At 40.4% G+C, this 18,806-nt stretch overlaps 1 protein-coding gene across 12 annotated transcripts in view; it reads left to right on the forward strand.

Annotated features, from left to right (window-relative positions):
- PITPNM3 (PITPNM family member 3) overlaps positions 1-18,806 on the forward strand; it is a 913,937-nt gene that overhangs the window by 874,349 nt on the left and 20,782 nt on the right. For all 12 annotated transcript variants that reach the window (XM_068270198.1, XM_068270206.1, XM_068270199.1 and 9 more), the window contains 5 exons: positions 2,131-2,247; positions 3,950-4,066; positions 6,064-6,212; positions 16,218-16,367; positions 18,092-18,275. In XM_068270198.1, coding sequence (XP_068126299.1) covers positions 2,131-2,247; positions 3,950-4,066; positions 6,064-6,212; positions 16,218-16,367; positions 18,092-18,275 — 717 coding nt within the window. The remainder of the gene's footprint in view (positions 1-2,130; positions 2,248-3,949; positions 4,067-6,063; positions 6,213-16,217; positions 16,368-18,091; positions 18,276-18,806) is intronic.

Genomic DNA, 18,806 nt, shown 5'->3' on the forward strand with positions numbered 1-18,806 from the left:
CAGTGTTTGCCCATTGTAAAATCTTTCCTCTCCCTGATTTACATTCTGTAATTTATCGCATGGCAACATTTCTACTGCTGGCAGCCAGGTGATGTCAGTGGAAGTAGCTGCTATTTGCTTTTTTGGCAGTTGGAAACAACTGTTATTTCCCACAATGCAACAAAACTCCTACAGTGTGATGTCAGCACCATGGTCCTGACATCACACTGTGGGAGGGGTTTCACCACAATATCAGCCATACAGAGCCCCCCCCCCCCCCCCCCCTGATGATCTGTTGGGTAAAAGGAAAATATTTCTCATGGGAAAGGTGATATCAGCTACTGATTGGGATGAAGTTCAATCCTTGGTTCTGGTTTCTTTTTAAATATAAAGCCGGCATGCTGCCAGTTAGAATAACATGATAAATTACAACATAGTACTGTGAACAGGTCCATAGAATTGTATGGACAGTGAGTTGACATGCAGAATTATTCTGCAACGCAACTGAGCACTATGAGCTAGCCCTGAAAATATCCTAATACTAATATATGTGGTGAATTACAGAACTACATGGCATTTTTGTCTGAAATATGAAGCAGTGGGAGGCGTTAGGTTAAGCTGGTTAAATTTAGCACAGAGACTCAGGAATTTTAGAAAAGGCTTTGGTCAAAGGTCAGAAAGAGAGAAATACTTTCTCCATAGAGTTTGTAAAATATTCACGCTACTAAATATTTTATGTCAGCTTAATGCAGTGAATTCATTGCAGAATTATGGAAAGCAGGAAATGTGGGTGCCCAGCGGCTAATGGACTACTGTATTTGGGCTCACCATAGGCGCTAATGCAAATATCAGCTATTAGGCGCCCAATGCAGAAATTTGGGTGTGCAATAATTATCATTTAGAAAATTGCAGCGTTATAGTATTTGAAATGTTTTGTATCATTTTGAAAATTAGAACATTATAGTTTTTGACATTTTTAATGTTTTGTATTTACAAATTATTCATTTTTGAAAATGATTGTTTTTGAAATGTATCATTTTGAGCATTATAAGGTTCGGAAGTGGGGTTTTAGGGTTAGACATCAAAAAGGGGGGGAGGGGTTTATGGTTAAGCATCAAAAAGGGGGGTTTTAGGGCTAGGCGTCAGGAAGGGGGGTTTTAGGGTTAGGCATCAGGAAGGGGGGTTTAGGGTTAGGCATTGGAGGGGGGAGGATTCTGTGTGAGAGTAGGGTTAGGTTAAAGACAACCTGAACTGAACATAAAAAGTCAAAACAACCAAACACAGGTCATACTTACCTCCCGTGTAGTCTACTCCTTAATCTCTTTCTCCTCTCCTGTGTTTTATTTGTCCACTGTGATCAATGGATGTCTCCGTCTTCCATTTTAAAAATGGCCATTACCCCATAACAGCTTCCTGGTCAGCACACTGTTAAACCGTAATATCGGCCGCTTGAGCCATATGGAAACATGGACATTACCTTGCACATTCAGTTGCAACTGACAGCTGCTGATATATAACTGACAGCAACTGGTATATTTTAGTTCTGACAAAATATTGTCAGAACTGGAAGTGATCACTGTAAGAAGAAAATGGCGAGCTTCTGACAGGAAATGACGGTGAGGTGAATATGTAATATTCATTTGCAACTATGTCATGTGTTTATTTTAAATAATTTTCCTCGCTTCAGGTTCCTTTTAAGTTGTAGGAAAATATTGTTGATATATACCGATATTTTATTACGTTAATTTACACTTTAAAAAGAAAGAATATCTGTAGATATTAACGATAATTCATTTATCAAAAAGGGGCATCCATTTTTTCTTGTGTAATGACAATTACTTATTAAATTTCTGTACACAGCCACAGATTGCAAGTTTTATGCTTAACTGCATTCACACTGTACATCTGTCACTAAATGTATGTTCTGCTATTGATATATAAGGACAAGCACTGGATTTACTTCATGTTTTAATGGTCATTATATACTGTAATGGTAGTAACTAGCCAATATGCACATGCTCTAGATTACATTTGTGTACCTACCCTATAGGGTTTCCTTATTGATGGTTTCTCAGCTGGGACTCATTTGGCCCCTGCACAAGCATGTTATGATGTCAGTCCTCTCTTTAATCCGGCCTCACTGTCTTTCAGCTGATGAGGTATGAAAGCGTGCAGATACAGCAGAAGGAAGGAATTGACACCATGAACATGAGTCCCTCCAGTCGGCAGGAGAAATGGCTGCGAAAGAGGAATCACGTCAAACTGCGAGTATGTTACACACTGACAAGGGAACGCTAATAGCTGAACGCCTTACTGTGTCTCTCCCTGTTCTCAAGCCTTGATTACAGTTATCAGCCTCCAACTCATATTCTACTGTGATAAAAACTGTTGCTACATTTTCCATTTCTGATGGTTCCGGTGTCGAGAAAAACAAATGACAAGGCTTTGTATCTAATTTTGTGAAATTGATACCAACATTTACTACATTTACTACCATACTAACATTTGTTTTTGCAGTCAATTTTGCATATGGAATACTTGTTGTCTATGCAGTAATAGCATAATTGAGCGTGCCACCAAGTTGTTGTTGTTTTTTTTAAAGGGAAAATGTATTATTGAGTAAAAAAAAGGCAATCCCTTCTGTTCTCATTTATATAGTACATTTCAGAGATTAAAGCAAGCCTGTAGTCGGGGGAGGATAATTAGATGGTTACTTTAGTAGTTGGGAGCCTCTGGATGCAAAACCTGAAGCAAAAAAACAAACAAAAACAAAACACTTATGATATAATGAAATGTGAAGTACAGTTCACAAATAGAACCTTAGTAGCAAAGAAAATAGTCTCATATTCTTATTTTCAGTCCTATAGCTTTTTTTTTTTTTTTTAATCATTCTGTTAAATTTGCTGTATAGAACCCACACTTTGTATTTTAAGCTGTAAAACAAAGCAGAAATAATGACCTTTTAAACCTTCCTGCTGTAAAACCTTATCTCAAGCTGTCTCTCACTGTTTCTTGGCTGTTTAAGTGCGTCAGAAAACAGGACTGTTTATTGACACAACGGGTCGAACAGCTCAGAGAAGCGCTTTTGCATAGATAACAAGTGAAGTTTTTTTTTTAACTCTCCGTGTACTGGAAAGAAACATGAGCCTGTCCACAACAGGCTGTTTGCATGTTGGGTTGATGTGGCTCTGTAAAATTCATAGGCTTGCCCTTCACCAGCGGATCTAGCTATAAGCCTGGCTTCAATGGCATAAAGATATAATTTGCATATTCAGTAGTGATGCATTGTGGGAGAGCACAGTTGCTCATTTAAAGCTGATTTGTTGCAAAAACCTTCTGGTGTAGCCAAAGTAAAATAGTAAAGTTGTTTTAGCTGGACGCCCTTTTCTGTTCTAGAACATTTCTAATCATCCCTTCAGAATCTTTTCTTCAGTTCTAAAGAGTGTAAGGGCTGATTCACACTACAAGAGATTTTTAAGCACTAGAGATTTTAAAAGCTGTTGCTAATGCAATTCTATGGGGGATTTTTACAAAATCACACCACTCCTGTGAGAACACACACATAGGATAACATTAGCAGGAGCTTTTAAAATCACAAAGAAAAGCTCTTATAGTGTGAACGAGCCCTAAGAGATTCCCAGGCATTCATGACAATTACCCGTACAAATGACCAGGAGTCATCAGAACTGAAGATGGCAACCCAGCAGTTATGAAATGTCTTCTGCAACAAACAAACAAAATTTGTTTGTGCGGAAGCTGAAAAACTTACAAAAAAACCTGTTGACATTCACCTTAGAATGTAAAAACTTTTTACCTACATTTTTAACCTTTAAAAACAAAAATAAGACTATGGGATTCAAGGTACCGGTAGGTCTTCCTTAGGATCGGACACTATATACTATATATTTTTTTTTTAGTTGTCACTTCAGATTTGCTTTAATCTATCAACAATTTGTCTTTTCTTTTTCAGAATGTGACAGCTAATCATCGTGTGAATGATATTATTGCTGTGGAGGGAGGTCTGCAGGTCCTGGTCGGACGATTCATGTATGGTCCTCTGGACATGGTAGCATTAACTGGTGAAAAGGTACTTGTCTAATTTACTTTCCATTTTGGGGCAGCCATTGTGCATTGTGAGCTACCAGCAGCTTGTTTACTTCTACTACTGTCTTGTCACACTGACAAGGAAGACATAAAGGACATTGCTGAACTAGTCAGCACTAGTCCTGCTGTCTGCTCTTTTCCCCTATCTCCTCCTCCTTATTTGTTCAGTTTACTCTGACTCGTCAGGACCATATGCACTTATACATGCCTGATGTTTCTGTCAATCATTGCTTCTTTCATCTGTTACCTAGGCATGTTCATAGGCTCATATATGGTGTTCATCCATCTAAGCCTCTGTTGTCTGCTTCTTCTTTTGCCCTCAATTTTTCCAAGCATCAAGGATTTCTACAACGAGTCTGATGTTCCAATACTATGTGACCAAAGTATTTGAGTTTTAATGGTAGTATCAATATTAACCCTTCTACGGAACACTCTGGCCTTAATTCTTTAAATATTGACTGGTTAGATCTTCTGGCAGTCCAGGGAACTCTAAGAAGCTTTCTCCAAACCCACAATTCAAAAACATAAATTGTAAGCAGGGCCGGTTTAAGCAACAATGGGGCCCCAGGGCAAAATAAACCTGGGGGCCCCCCCAACAGATACCCCAGAGCAAAAATTGGCATTAAGGGACCTTGTTTGCAGCTGGTATATTTAGGGTTTGAAGCTTCAATCGGACAGAGCTCCACATTCTGGCTACCCCAGCCTGCATGGGGGACAAGGGGTTAAAAAGTTTCAGGAGGGGGGACCCCACATAATTAAAAAAAAAAAAAAATCCCACACTCTAAACATAAAAAAAAAATTGGGAAAATTGGAAAAAATGCTAGGGATCTTCATACAGCCATATTGTGGCTGTATAGCGATCCCTGGCCAAAGTGCTGCGGCTGCATATGGACCCCCTGGAAACCCCGTCATGAAATTTATTGCTCTTTCTTTTGATAAATGTAAAATTACACTTCCGTTAGGTACTAAAAGTGACATTTACCGCATTTAAAAGTATACTTTTTTCCTTCGAAAGTTTATAATCTATTTTCTTAAAAACTATAAGGTCTTTTTGAAAAATAGTTTTTTCCTCTTATTCCCAATGATCTTCTTAACATATCCTGCAAATTTAGGGTTTCTAGAATTTAAGGTGGATTTGCTATTAACCATTAAAGTCGTCTGGTTTTTAAATGTGTATTTTTTTTTCCTTTGAAACTTTAAAATCGATTTTCTCAAAAACTATAAGGTCTATTTGAAAAATGTTTTTCCTCTTGTAGCCACTGGGGGCCCCTACAAGCTCTGGGGCCCTGGGGCAGCTGCCTCCTTTGACTCTATGGTAGCGCCGGCCCTGATTGTAAGTGTCACTTAATCTCATGCGTGGAGTCACCAGTCATCACTACAGGGATCTTCAATCCCAGGAAAATTAAATCTATCACAACTTTTACTTTTTCTTCATCTTTTTGCAGGTGGTTCATTCATGCAGATGACATGACTTTAGTTTTCTTAATTTTAAGTAGTAGACCAACTGTGGCACTTTCTTGTTTGACATTCATGACTAGGCTCTTTAATTCTTGCTCAGTTTCAGTTTTCAGTTTGTACGCTTCAGATATGCTTAAAAATTGTATCTTTATTTAACAATTTAAAACAGTATGCATAATTAAAAGCAAAGAGATGTACATGCAGTGAAATAGTGAAAGGAGAAGCAAGGATCCAAAGCATGACTTTTTCATTGCATGCATATCTGTTTGCTTTTTACTATGTTTTAAAGATTTATAATAAAGCTATAACTTTAAAAGTAGATGGGTCTGGTCCTTCTGTTAAAGAATCTTGATGATCTTACAGAGATTTTCCTTTGAACTAGAAGACTGAAATGTGGTGACTATACACTTAAATGATGAGACATGACATTGTATAACCCATATCTGGAAATATAAAAATTAGACAATTGTGAACATTCAGTAAGTACTTTTCTTAGAAAATATACATTTTTGTCCTGTCTAGGTGGATGTTCTCATCATGGCTGAGCCATCCAGTGGAAGATGGGTGTACTTTGACACTGAGTTATCCAATAGCAGTGGGCGAGTCTCATACAGCGTACCAGAGGATAAGAGACTGGGCGTAGGAGTCTATCCAATCAAGATGGTTGTAAGGTAGGCGCTACCACAAATAGTATCTCTTGGAATACCTAAGCAAAGAGCAATGTAGCATGCAATAAGCCATATAAACTCATACAATAAAATAGGTAGTGTAAACGCATGCAATAATACTATAACATTTTAAGACAATAGTGTTTTTATAAAGTTGTAGACTCTGGAACTAGGAACATATATATGTTTAGAGTGAGGATGGGAGGGAACTTTCTTCTTAAATCAAAGGAGGAATTTTGTTTCAAGTGTTTTATGAATGTTTTATCTGCGAGTATTCATAATTGAAACCAAGTTGAATATATTGATTTATGGTATTTGAAGCTGTTAGAGCTTTGCAGTAACACAGATCTTTGATCATAGAGGGCGTTAGTAACTCAGAGCTGTATAGAGCTTTAAAGAGACACTGCAGTGACAGAAAGTAGAATGCAGTAAATTATTCAGGATACGTACTTTTACAGTTATTTCCTTATTTTAGAATCAGAAACACTTCCCATATCTGTATATTGCTGTATATTGATATGTAGTGCTGCCCTCCCAGTGATGCTTGGCCTAGGCTGATTCGATAAGCAAAATTCTCCTCCCAGAGCAATCTGGAGGCCAGGTATATTTTGTACTGGCTTCTGACCTCTCAGTAAACAAACATTCTGCAGAGATCACCTGACAGGACTAAATATGCTGTCACCTGTCATAAATTTCAGAATGTAAATCTGGGAGTGGAAATGTTTTACAATGGGCAAACACTGACTATTTTAATTTATTAATGAATATTGCAAATAAATTATGAAATTGTATTATTTTATTTTCTCTACAGCTCCTCTTTCATTTACAGTATATGTCTGCACTTGCCATCAATTAATCTGTGACTGGTGCTCTGCATCAATCGTGCTTAACTTCTGGGTCTAGCACCTTATGTTCATATGCATCCAAGAGTCGCGTCTTCATGAAATGTATGGGGACTTTGCCTAAAGCGGCCATACACCTGTCAGTCTTTATTGCACAAATTTGATCAATCTTACCACATTTGGTCCTGCTTTTATTGCAGTAATGTACACCTATGTGCAAGTATTCCCACCACTTCCCCCAGACAAGAAATTAGGCAATCTCTCCATGCATGATGGAGACGGATGCAAACAAAACATTTTTTTTTATGGAAATAAAGTGAAACTCCAGCAGCTGACTCATATCTAACGTGTGTGCGTGTGTGTGTGTGTGTGTGTGGGGGGGGGGTGCACAGGAAGGCTGCCTCCAGGCCTTATTCAATCTCCTCTTGTTACCTTTATCCCCTTTCGTGTTACTGTCTTGGTGGAGAAATATTTGACGTTCTAAACCCAAGATGACCACCAGTCCTGCCTTCTTTTCCAGCACCTTAATGCTCTGTGCTCTGTAGGGTGGCTTTGACTGACACGGCTGCGGTGTCCAGAAGGTTTAGCGACAGAATGAGCAATTGTTGATATGCTAGGCTACTTCATACTGGTAGTGCATGGTAGACTTGTATCCCTGCTGTATACTGTACACACTACAGCAAAAGCCTGTGTCTTCGTTAAAGCTCCCCCCTAGATGTAGACAGTTAGCACAGACTTGACCATCAGGACCATTGGTGACATCAATCCTGACAGAATAGAAGACTAGGATTAGGGAATGGTGAGGTTTCCAAAAGAAGAAGTCATTATCAACTTTTTCCCCTACAGATTAGTTTCTTTCCTTCTTAGACATAGCGCTGACAAGTTTGTAACAACTATTCAAACTTCTTAAAACTAAAGTAAAAAACAAAAACACAATAGTAACGGCTTTAGTTTAGTGTCTATTAATAAGGTAGCCCATTTGGGCCAGAATTCTCCGGCAGCCTCTGTTTCATTTACCATGGTATAGATAGAGCGTTTCACTTTCCAAAAATCCAAAGAGGCTATGTCCTCCTGACATTTCTGCAGCCCTGTTAACGATGGAAAGTATCACCTTGCAACAAAGTCCTGCTTTTCACTTGGTGTAATTTCCAACATTACAGTTACCTTCCTCAGAGACCATAACAACTTTCATGAAGTTCTTCTTTAAATGTTGTACATTGTATTACTATTTAAAATAGAACATTTAAGGTATATTTTAGGCCCTGTTCACATTAGCAAACGCAGACGGCCGTGCGTTCGGAACGCAACACATGCGAATGCACTCCTTCCGCATTTGTATGCGTTGTGTGGCTGATCCCATTCACTGAAGTGAATGGGACAGCCGCGTGTTTCTGGAAAAAACGCGTGCAGCATGCGTTCCCGGAACGCACTGGTCCGGAACGCATGCAATGTGAACATCAGACAGTGCAGTCTATGCACTGTCTAATGTTGTGCGTGTCTGCCTCCTGCACGCGTTCCCGAAACACGGATGGGAACGCGTGCAGTGTGAACCGGGCCTTACATATTTAATCTGGCTAGTTATTTAAACTGAGGGTGATGTGTACGCAAACATTAAGCGGTTTGAAGGACATGTTATACACGGTGTTCAGGTATAAAGAAAAAAATAACAATGAACAATATTTCCTAGCTTATTGTTCTTTAGTGAATTTAGTGGCTTCTTTGGACACTAGCTAGGATTTTTTTTTTTCATTTTGAGAATTGTTTCGGGGCTTGTTTGAATGCTATCCAGCTTTCACAAGGCTGAGATGCAAGATGTGAAGGTCTATACTTTGTTAATATTATTACCTAATACACACAGCCACAGCCATGATGAGACTCCAGTACAATGGCCTTGAGTACATCAGAGTCATGTGTGGTTGACATAGCATGCTGGTGCTTCATTTGCTGCAATGTTACAGGAAACAGTGCTCTGTTAGGGTAAGACCTTCCCGAAGGCTATAAGCTGTGTATCGGTTATTTCGTCCCAGTCTGAAAAAAATTAATAAATAAAGTAATCTCAAAGTAGAAGCAAGACGGGAGGTGACAGTTCAGACCTCCATTAAAGTATACCAATTACCTTGCTATTATACTCATTTTCTACCTTTAGTACTTTTACTGGTCAGGAATGATTAGGTATATCAGCTGTTCTTTTAGAGACAATTAAGCTTTTTGAATAAAATTCTTCCTTCCCCTTTTGCATCCCAGTGGTTGCTTTTCGAGCTCTTTATACCGACTGTGCAAATACACAAATTATTTAATTGTTACAATACGGATTGTGCAAGGAGCTAAAGAGAATACCTTACTAAAAATGTTATGTTAAATCTAAATATTTTTTTTTTTTTAAAGTGAAGGTATTTGCAATCATTCAGCTTTATGTGAGCAATGAAAATCTCCCATGATGCATCACTATTGAATATGTAAATCATTAATTTATGTCCCTGAAAGCCAAAACACACATCCATAATTTCCTCCTGATCGGATGTGCTGGAATAATCAGGTCGATTGCTTTTAAAAGTGAATTGTGTATGGTAGGTTTGATAAAATAAGCCAACAGATATAAACTGAATACAGAGGAAAGGACAACAATGGCAGAAATGAGTGCTCACCCATCCAGAGCTAATAATGGTATACATACTATATGATTGCATGTAATACTATTAAGGGAAGAAAGGCTGAATCTTCCTTATGAATCCCTCATGGACCTTTAGCCTGTATGGACCTCTCACCATGACACATGGGACTTGTTCTTCACTTAAATATTTATGTAAAAAAGATGTTCCTTTTTGCCCATTTAAAACAATGGAATGTATGTTTTAAAAACTGCTGAAGGCACATATCAAACTAACAGCAAAGCATTTGGGAATATGAGTGTCATGTTCCGTATTCAACGCCCCTGAGGTCTCTGTTTAAAGTGTACCTGAGGCGACATGTGACATGATGAGCTAAACATGTGTATATACAGTACTAAACATATTAATAACCAGGGTATTTTACTTGTTTTATTTTGCTGCCTGAAAGAGTTAATTTTTAAGGATGGAAGCGACAGCTTCTGTCTTGTCAGTAACTTGTCAGGAATATAGTAAACATAAGCAAATTATAGCCATGAAAGTTTTCCTGGCACAATAAATTTTTCTACATATTTCTGAGAGCAGAGGGGGAGAATATGGTCAATATAGTTCATGTATTTTCATTTGGAGGTCGCTCTGTACTGCGCCTGCGCGATCGGCGCTGTCAATCATCGCCACATGGGCCGGAGCGGACTGCGCAGGCACAGAACTACTGTGCCTGCGCAGTCCGCTCCGGCCCACGTGGCGGTGATTGACAGCGCCGATCGCGCAGGCGCAGTACAGAGCGACCTCCATGTCGCTCTGACGTCATCGCCGGGGACCGGGTCGGAGCTTCGGCAAACGGCTGCGGGCAGAGCTGCGGCAAGGGAGGTCCTGGGAGCTTGGGGCTGAAGGAAGTCCCCGGTAAGTACCATGCATTTTACTATATTTCCCCTGACAACTCCTTTTCTGGTTTCAGCATCCTATATCCATATATTGCTGTATATTGGTATGTAGCTCTGCCTTTTCAATTTTTAGCCTAGGCTGTTTATTATGCAGAATTTTCCTCTCAGAGCATTCTGGGAAACCAGGTGTTATTTCTATTGACTTGATGTTGCCATGTTGCAAATTTAAAAAAAGTGACACTCTCCTGATGTCAGTTGCACCTCCACTTGGCCTGCCGTTCCCTACCTCCTCCAGGGAATTGGAGATGGGTGATAGGTCCCTTGTGCTTGACATGGACAGGGGCTTGGCAGGAGACAGGAAAGACATTCTGTACTGCAAGGTCCTAGCCATGGACCATGCAGGGTGAAATTGTTCAGAATGGCAGAGCCATACACTGTCTGGTTCAGCAATGCATAGCGGACAATGGGCTAAAGAAAAACTCTTTCAAATATACATAAACAATTGATGTAGTCCCCTCCCAAAGGTTTTATTAATAGTATAGCCATGATGGCTGAGCTGACCAGTGTGGGCCTATGCCATACTAACCTGTATGACAATCAGAACCAGCGTTGTTGCACCAATGGGTTTGGCGTGCAGAGACCACCCCTGGAGTCACAGGGAATCCACAGCAATCATCAAAGGTCCGCACCATCCAATTTTCAAGTTTCAAGTTTCTTTATTTATAGCTCTTATAAAAAGACATGATTAAAAGCAAATCTGCATGATGATGACGCACAGGCGTTTCGATACTTCTTTCTCAAATCATTGCAGCATCTGACAATACATTACACACCACACACATCTTATATAGGTCTCAAGTGGACCTGATGGAAGACTTACAATTTGCATATTCATGAGTGAACTCTACCATAGGCTGTAAACACTATCTTTAGATTTTCACAAACAAATCATTAGGCACAATTAAAAACCCAATTTCGCTCTTTAATTCACATTTCAAACATTTAAAACCACTCTCCAATGTCTTATTTGCTGTTTTTAGCTCCTCGGGAGAAAAAATTATCATATTGTGGGACACTCAACCAATCACCAGTACGCCTACAACGTCCGCCTAAGACTACATAAATACGCAATAAAATACGCATGTACGCGTACGTCATAGCCAATCATAATCATGCCTACAACGTCCGCATAAAGACTGTTGACGCGTCGCATGCGTACATATGTACGCGTACAGTCAAGACAAGCGTAAAAACGTCCGCAAAGCGACATTTAACGCGTAAAAAACGCGAGAAAAAGGCGCAAAAATGCAAAGGAACACACAAAAAACGCGAAAAAAACGCGTAATCAAAACCGTAAAGTTCCAAAAAACGGCACATTGATTGAAAAATGTCTCCACACATGACAACCATCTCCCAACTAAACCTCCATCTATTCAACTCAAGATACGTTATATAATAAGTTTACAAATATCGTATTCACGATTTAACCCCTTGGGTTCCAAGGTATCAAGTCTTTTTATCCAAAAATACTCCCTTTTTAACAACTCCTTTAGTCTGTCACCTCCCCTCCTCTGCGGTGGCACTCCTTCCAAAACCTGTACCCTCAATTGGGACACACTGTGTCCAAATTTACAAAAATGCTCGGAAACAGTCAGTTCCAAATTCTTAGTCCTAATATTCGACTTATGTGAAGCAATTCTGTCCCTGAGGCACTGGGTGGTTTGACCCACATATCCAGTGCCACAGGGACATTTCAGCAAATAGACTACATATCTTGATTCACATGTATAGTATCCATTAATTTTAAATTTCGACCCTCTACTTGGATGTGTAAATGTGTCCCCTTTCACAATGTGACCACAGAGGTGACACCCAAGACAGGGAAACGTTCCCCTCCTGGCAGTCACTCCTGCAGTCTCCGTACCAATGTCCCCTCTAACCATCCTATCCCTCAGAGATGGTGCTCTTTTGAAGGACAGGAGTGGATGCACATGAAACTCACGTATTGTGGGCAATCCCTGTTTCAGCATTGGCCAGTGTCTATTGACTATAGCACCTATTCTTTCCGACAATACATTGTAAGTAGTAACCAATGGGATTCTTTCCCTAATATCTGCCCTTCCATTTCTCAGTGTGGTTTTCTGTACCCCAAATCTTCCTCTGCAAGCTCTCATATCAAAATCTTTTTCCAAACATATAGCTGGGTAACCCCTTGCCAGAAATTTATATTTCATTTCTTTCACCCTTTGTTCTCTCAACTCCGGGTTACTTACAATTCTTTCAACTCTCTGGAATTGACCCTTGGGGATATTTAATTTAACCTGAGGGGTATGAAAGCTGGCAAAGTGAAGAACTGAGTTCCTATCTGTGGGTTCAAAATTCACAAAAGGTTGAAAGATCCCCCTGGGAGGCCCATAGTGTCTAGTATAGATTCCGTTTTTTCTAATATCTCCATATTCTTAGATAAGATATTGAGGCCAATTGTTCTTACACTAGATTCCTATATTAGGGATACGGGACATTTCTTGCAGGATATTAGACAAATTGAAAATGTAGAACAGGAAGTATTACTTGTAACCATGGATGTTGGTGCCTTGTATACGTCCATACCCCATGAAGGGGGTGTGGAGGCAATTAGATACTATTTAGAGGTTCATACTGATTTCTCTGTTGCTGAAAGAAAGTTTTTGATTACTTTGTTGGAAATTGTATTGAGAAAAAATTATTTTCTTTTTGGAGATTATTTTTATGTACAGCGAAGGGGTACGGCAATGGGCTCGAACGTGGCCCCATCCTATGCTAATTTATTTATGGGTTTATTTGAGGAGGCTTTTGTTTTCTCTAGCAATATTTTATGTAAACATGCCCTTTTTTGGCGTCGATATATTGACAACATTTTTTGTTTGTGGGCGGGGCCACGTTCGAGCCTAGACTCCTTCGTTGAAGAGTTGCATGCAAAATGTCCCGAAATTGTCCTGACAGTTCATTGCGATTATGAGAGAGTTAGCTTCCTTGACACTTGGGTGGTCAAAAAGGAGGGTAGATTGGAGACAGATCTTTTTGTGAAACCCACAGATAGGAACTCAGTTCTTCACTTTGCCAGCTTTCATACCCCTCAGGTTAAATTAAATATCCCCAAGGGTCAATTCCAGAGAGTTGAAAGAATTGTAAATAACCCGGAGTTGAGAGAACAAAGGGTGAAAGAAATGAAATATAAATTTCTGGCAAGGGGTTACCCAGCTATATGTTTGGAAAAAGATTTTGATATGAGAGCTTGCAGAGGAAGATTTGGGGTACAGAAAACCACACTGAGAAATGGAAGGGCAGATATTAGGGAAAGAATCCTATTGGTTACTACTTACAATGTATTGTCGGAAAGAATAGGTGCTATAGTCAATAGACACTGGCCAATGCTGAAACAGGGATTGCCCACAATACGTGAGTTTCATGTGCATCCACTCCTGTCCTTCAAAAGAGCACCATCTCTGAGGGATAGGATGGTTAGAGGGGACATTGGTACGGAGACTGCAGGAGTGACTGCCAGGAGGGGAACGTTTCCCTGTCTTGGGTGTCACCTCTGTGGTCACATTGTGAAAGGGGACACATTTACACATCCAAGTAGAGGGTCGAAATTTAAAATTAATGGATACTATACATGTGAATCAAGATATGTAGTCTATTTGCTGAAATGTCCCTGTGGCACTGGATATGTGGGTCAAACCACCCAGTGCCTCAGGGACAGAATTGCTTCACATAAGTCGAATATTAGGACTAAGAATTTGGAACTGACTGTTTCCGAGCATTTTTGTAAATTTGGACACAGTGTGTCCCAATTGAGGGTACATGTTTTGGAAGGAGTGCCACCGCAGAGGAGGGGAGGTGACAGACTAAAGGAGTTGTTAAAAAGGGAGTATTTTTGGATAAAAAGACTTGATACCTTGGAACCCAAGGGGTTAAATCGTGAATACGATATTTGTAAACTTATTATATAACGTATCTTGAGTTGAATAGATGGAGGTTTAGTTGGGAGATGGTTGTCATGTGTGGAGACATTTTTCAATCAATGTGCCGTTTTTTGGAACTTTACGGTTTTGATTACGCGTTTTTTTCGCGTTTTTTGTGTGTTCCTTTGCATTTTTGCGCGTTTTTCTCGCGTTTTTTACGCGTTAAATGTCGCTTTGCGGACGTTTTTACGCTTGTCTTGACTGTACGCGTACATATGTACGCATGCGACGCGTCAACAGTCTTTTTGCGGACGTTGTAGGCATGATTATGATTGGCTATGACGTACGCGTACATGCGTATTTTATTGCGTATTTATGTAGTCTTAGGCGGACGTTGTAGGCGTACTGGTGATTGGTTGAGTGTCCCACAATATGATAATTTTTTCTCCCGAGGAGCTAAAAACAGCAAATAAGACATTGGAGAGTGGTTTTAAATTTTTGAAATGTGAATTAAAGAGCGAAATTGGGTTTTTAATTGTGCCTAATGATTTGTTTGTGAAAATCTAAAGATAGTGTTTACAGCCTATGGTAGAGTTCACTCATGAATATGCAAATTGTAAGTCTTCCATCAGGTCCACTTGAGACCTATATAAGATGTGTGTGGTGTGTAATGTATTGTCAGATGCTGCAATGATTTGAGAAAGAAGTATCGAAACGCCTGTGCGTCATCATCATGCAGATTTGCTTTTAATCATGTCTTTTTATAAGAGCTATAAATAAAGAAACTTGAAACTTGAAAATTGGATGGTGCGGACCTTTGATGATTGCAATACTAACCTGTATGATACATGATATGGGGTACTCAGCAAAAGAGGAGTGACAAACCCTCCCTCTCCCATTCAAAGCACTGCCCATATCAGGAAGAAGAGGTCTATCCTCACCTCTATACATTAGAGATGAGGGTAACTACCACCAGGCATGTAGGGAATAGGTCTTGGAGGTGTTTATGGTGGTAACTGGGAGCCCCCTTTAATAAAGAGATCCTCAGATGCCTGTACTTTACCCTTTAAATGACAACATGTAAGCCCCGTCAAATGCAGGTATAGAATTTGCCATAACTACTTCCTGTGGCAATGCATTCCACAGCTTAATCACTCCTACTGTAAAAAACCCTTTGCTAAATAAATGGCTAAAACTTTTTTCCTCTATGCACAGATCATGTCCCCTATCCCTTTGCATAAGCCTAAGGACAAAAAGCTCATCCGCCAAGCTTTTATATTGCCCTCTGATGTATTTATACATGTTAATTACGGTAGATCTTCTCTAATGCATCTTTTCTCCAGACTTTATAAGCCCAGTTTATCTAACCTTTCCTGGTAAGTTAGGCCTTCCCTCCCTCTGATCAGTTTTTTTGCTCGTCTCTGCACCTGCTCTAAAACTGCACTATGCTTCCTGTAATGTGGTGCCCAGAACTGAAATCCATATTCCAGATGCGGCTTTACTAGAGAGTTAAACAGGGACAGTATTATGCTAGCATCCCATGTTATTATTTCCCTTTTAATGCATGTGCGTGTGCTGCAAGGTATCCATGCCTCTGTACTAACCCTTGTCTCACAGTGTTGACTACATGTTGCTCCCTGAACGGGTCTCTTAATATTCTTTCTATTTTACAGTAGTATAATAACAATGTTCCTGTTATTAACCATCTCTTATGTGTTTTATTATTTGATAGGGGTGACCAGAGCAGTGCACAGAGTTACCTCACAGTGCTCCCCCCAGGAATGGAATGTGTTGTCTTCAGCATTGATGGATCCTTTGCAGCAAGCGTGTCCATCATGGGCAGTGATCCGAAAGTAAGAGCTGGAGCAGTTGATGTGGTCAGGTAATGTATTCATTAGTAATTGTGCTAAATATTAACGTGGTTATGTCTGTGGAAATATAAAACATAATGCAGGCCACATGAACTTGTCACTATACCCCATAGTACACAGTGCTTTACAGAGTACATCAAACCTTTCATATCAGTCCCTGTCTGCATTCAAGAGATTCACACAAAAGCATGGGAAGAATTTTAGGGCTGGATTTATACCTATATGCAAAGAACTTCTGTCACTCTAGCCAAATCTGCAATCCCGACCTGAATGCAGGTTTACCTACTGCAAGCGTGCTGACTGCCGCCATTCCCTAGCTGGCCTGGCAGTCACCTCTCTCCCTTCTCACCATTAGGAAGCTGTGCTGACACCAGTGTCAAGGGAACAGTGAGAGCTGAATAAGCAGCACAGCTCCAGGATGGTAAGTGCAGGTTGGTGAACCTGTGACAGTCACCTCTCAGAGAATTTATGCCTAGTGCGCCTAGTGTTTAGTCTGGCCCTGGAAAAAATACTGTCTCCATGCGGGCAGGTCCAGGGTCCTAGGTTTGCATTAATACTACAGCCCTGACCTAAGTGATCCAGCAAAACTTGTCTGGATTAACTGTTGTATGGCTTGATGCACAAAAGTGTGGTAATATTGCTATTCACAGACAGCATAAGGCATGTTTACCCTTACTACCGGCACTGTGTACCACAAGTTACGCTATTAGCGTGACCCCCAGAACTCGAATCGTGTGAGAATTGCTATGGTAACGTGCATTACTAATGAGCTTTACTGTAAGTAACTCTTGTTGTCGTAGCAACGATCGCGCTACTCGAGTACCATGGATCGCGCTAATAGCGTAACTTGCGGTACATGCTGTAGGTAGTAAGGGTAAACTTGCCACGCGCTGTCTGTGTACAGCAATATTACCACACTTTTTGTGCTTCAACCCCATAGTGAGGATCACAACTTTATGCCTCCTAAAAGACAACGTTTAATAAGCCCAAGACAGGTTTTCTAAATTATCCTAGTTATGTTCTGCTCTCCATCCCTGAAAAACCTTGGTGAATTGGATTGTAATGCTACATATGTTATCCAAACGACCGTTAAGTGATCAGTAGAGTAGTACAGAGGAATGGCTTCATGAAGAGAGGACAGATGAAAAGCAGCAGATGAGCAAATGGTGCCCTCTGGTGGAGAGAACAATATGAAATTAGATGTCTTATTTATTGTTTAGTGTAGGGACCTGAGTGGGTCTAATTTTTCAGACCCGCACCCGCAGCCCCACTGCCCACAGCCGACCTGCAACCCGCTTTCTGGTGATTCTGGTACCTGCACCCGACCCGCAGGCCTCCAGACCTGCGACCCGCTTTTTCTATTTTATTATCAAATATACATTGGTAGTCTCATTGGAAGGCTGTTAAGTAAGTGAAACCTATTTTCGTACATAATCTCACTACCCGCAACCCGATTAGAATCAAAACGAGGTGCCGAACCCGACCCGCATTTCGGGTAACCTGAGGGAACCCACGGGCCCCCGACCCGATGCAGGACTCTAGTTTAGTGATCTGTCCTAATGGATCGCTAAACATTGCCATGGGACAGCTCTACATTTGCTAAATTTTTGCATGACATTCCAACAACAAACATATAGCATTTGTAGTTGCTATGTAGTGCCCATTTTCTCCTGTTAGAGAGAAGAGAAGGAAGCGCAATTCTGTTTTCTTATACTTGTAACACTTTTTCTTTCAGGCACTGGCAAGATCTTGGTTATCTAATAATTTACATCACAGGACGTCCTGACATGCAGAAACAAAGAGTGGTCTCCTGGTTATCCCAACACAACTTTCCCCAAGGAATGATCTTTTTCTCTGATGGCCTTGTGCATGACCCCTTGCGGCAGAAGACAATATTTCTCCGAAACCTCATGCAAGAGGTAGGGAGCTTACCTTGCTTTACTTGTTTGCTTCTTTTTCTCTGTTGATAAAAGTTTTGTTTTCTCAGATTCTTAGTGAATATAGCTGATGATGTCCTAAAAATAATTTCGGCTTTCTCTGACAGTGTTCCTTTGAAAGGTGCCCATAGACTATGTCGATTTCCCGCTGATATACAGCAGATTCCATCATTGTGATCGAATCTGCTGTGAAATCGATAACACAAATGCTGATTGATCGACCAATTTCCATCCAAAATCAATTGATTCGGTCGATCTGTCCAGGCAAAAAATTTTGCTTGATCGCCGACGCGTCTTTAGCATCGGAGCGCATCTTTAGCGGCGACGACCGACGCAGCAGTACATCAACTGTCCGCCGGTGAGAGTCCCCAGGTCTGTGCTGTCCCTTTCTCCGGCTGGTCTTCTTTTGCATCTTCTCTTCATTTCCTGTCCCGTCCTGTGAGAAGGGGAAATTCAAACAGTAGAGCGCCCTTTACTGTTTGAACTTCCGGCTTGTCACATGTCGGGACAGGA

The sequence above is a fragment of the Hyperolius riggenbachi genome, chromosome 2 (assembly GCF_040937935.1).
Source record: "Hyperolius riggenbachi isolate aHypRig1 chromosome 2, aHypRig1.pri, whole genome shotgun sequence".
NCBI classification, from domain to species: Eukaryota; Metazoa; Chordata; class Amphibia; order Anura; family Hyperoliidae; genus Hyperolius; species Hyperolius riggenbachi.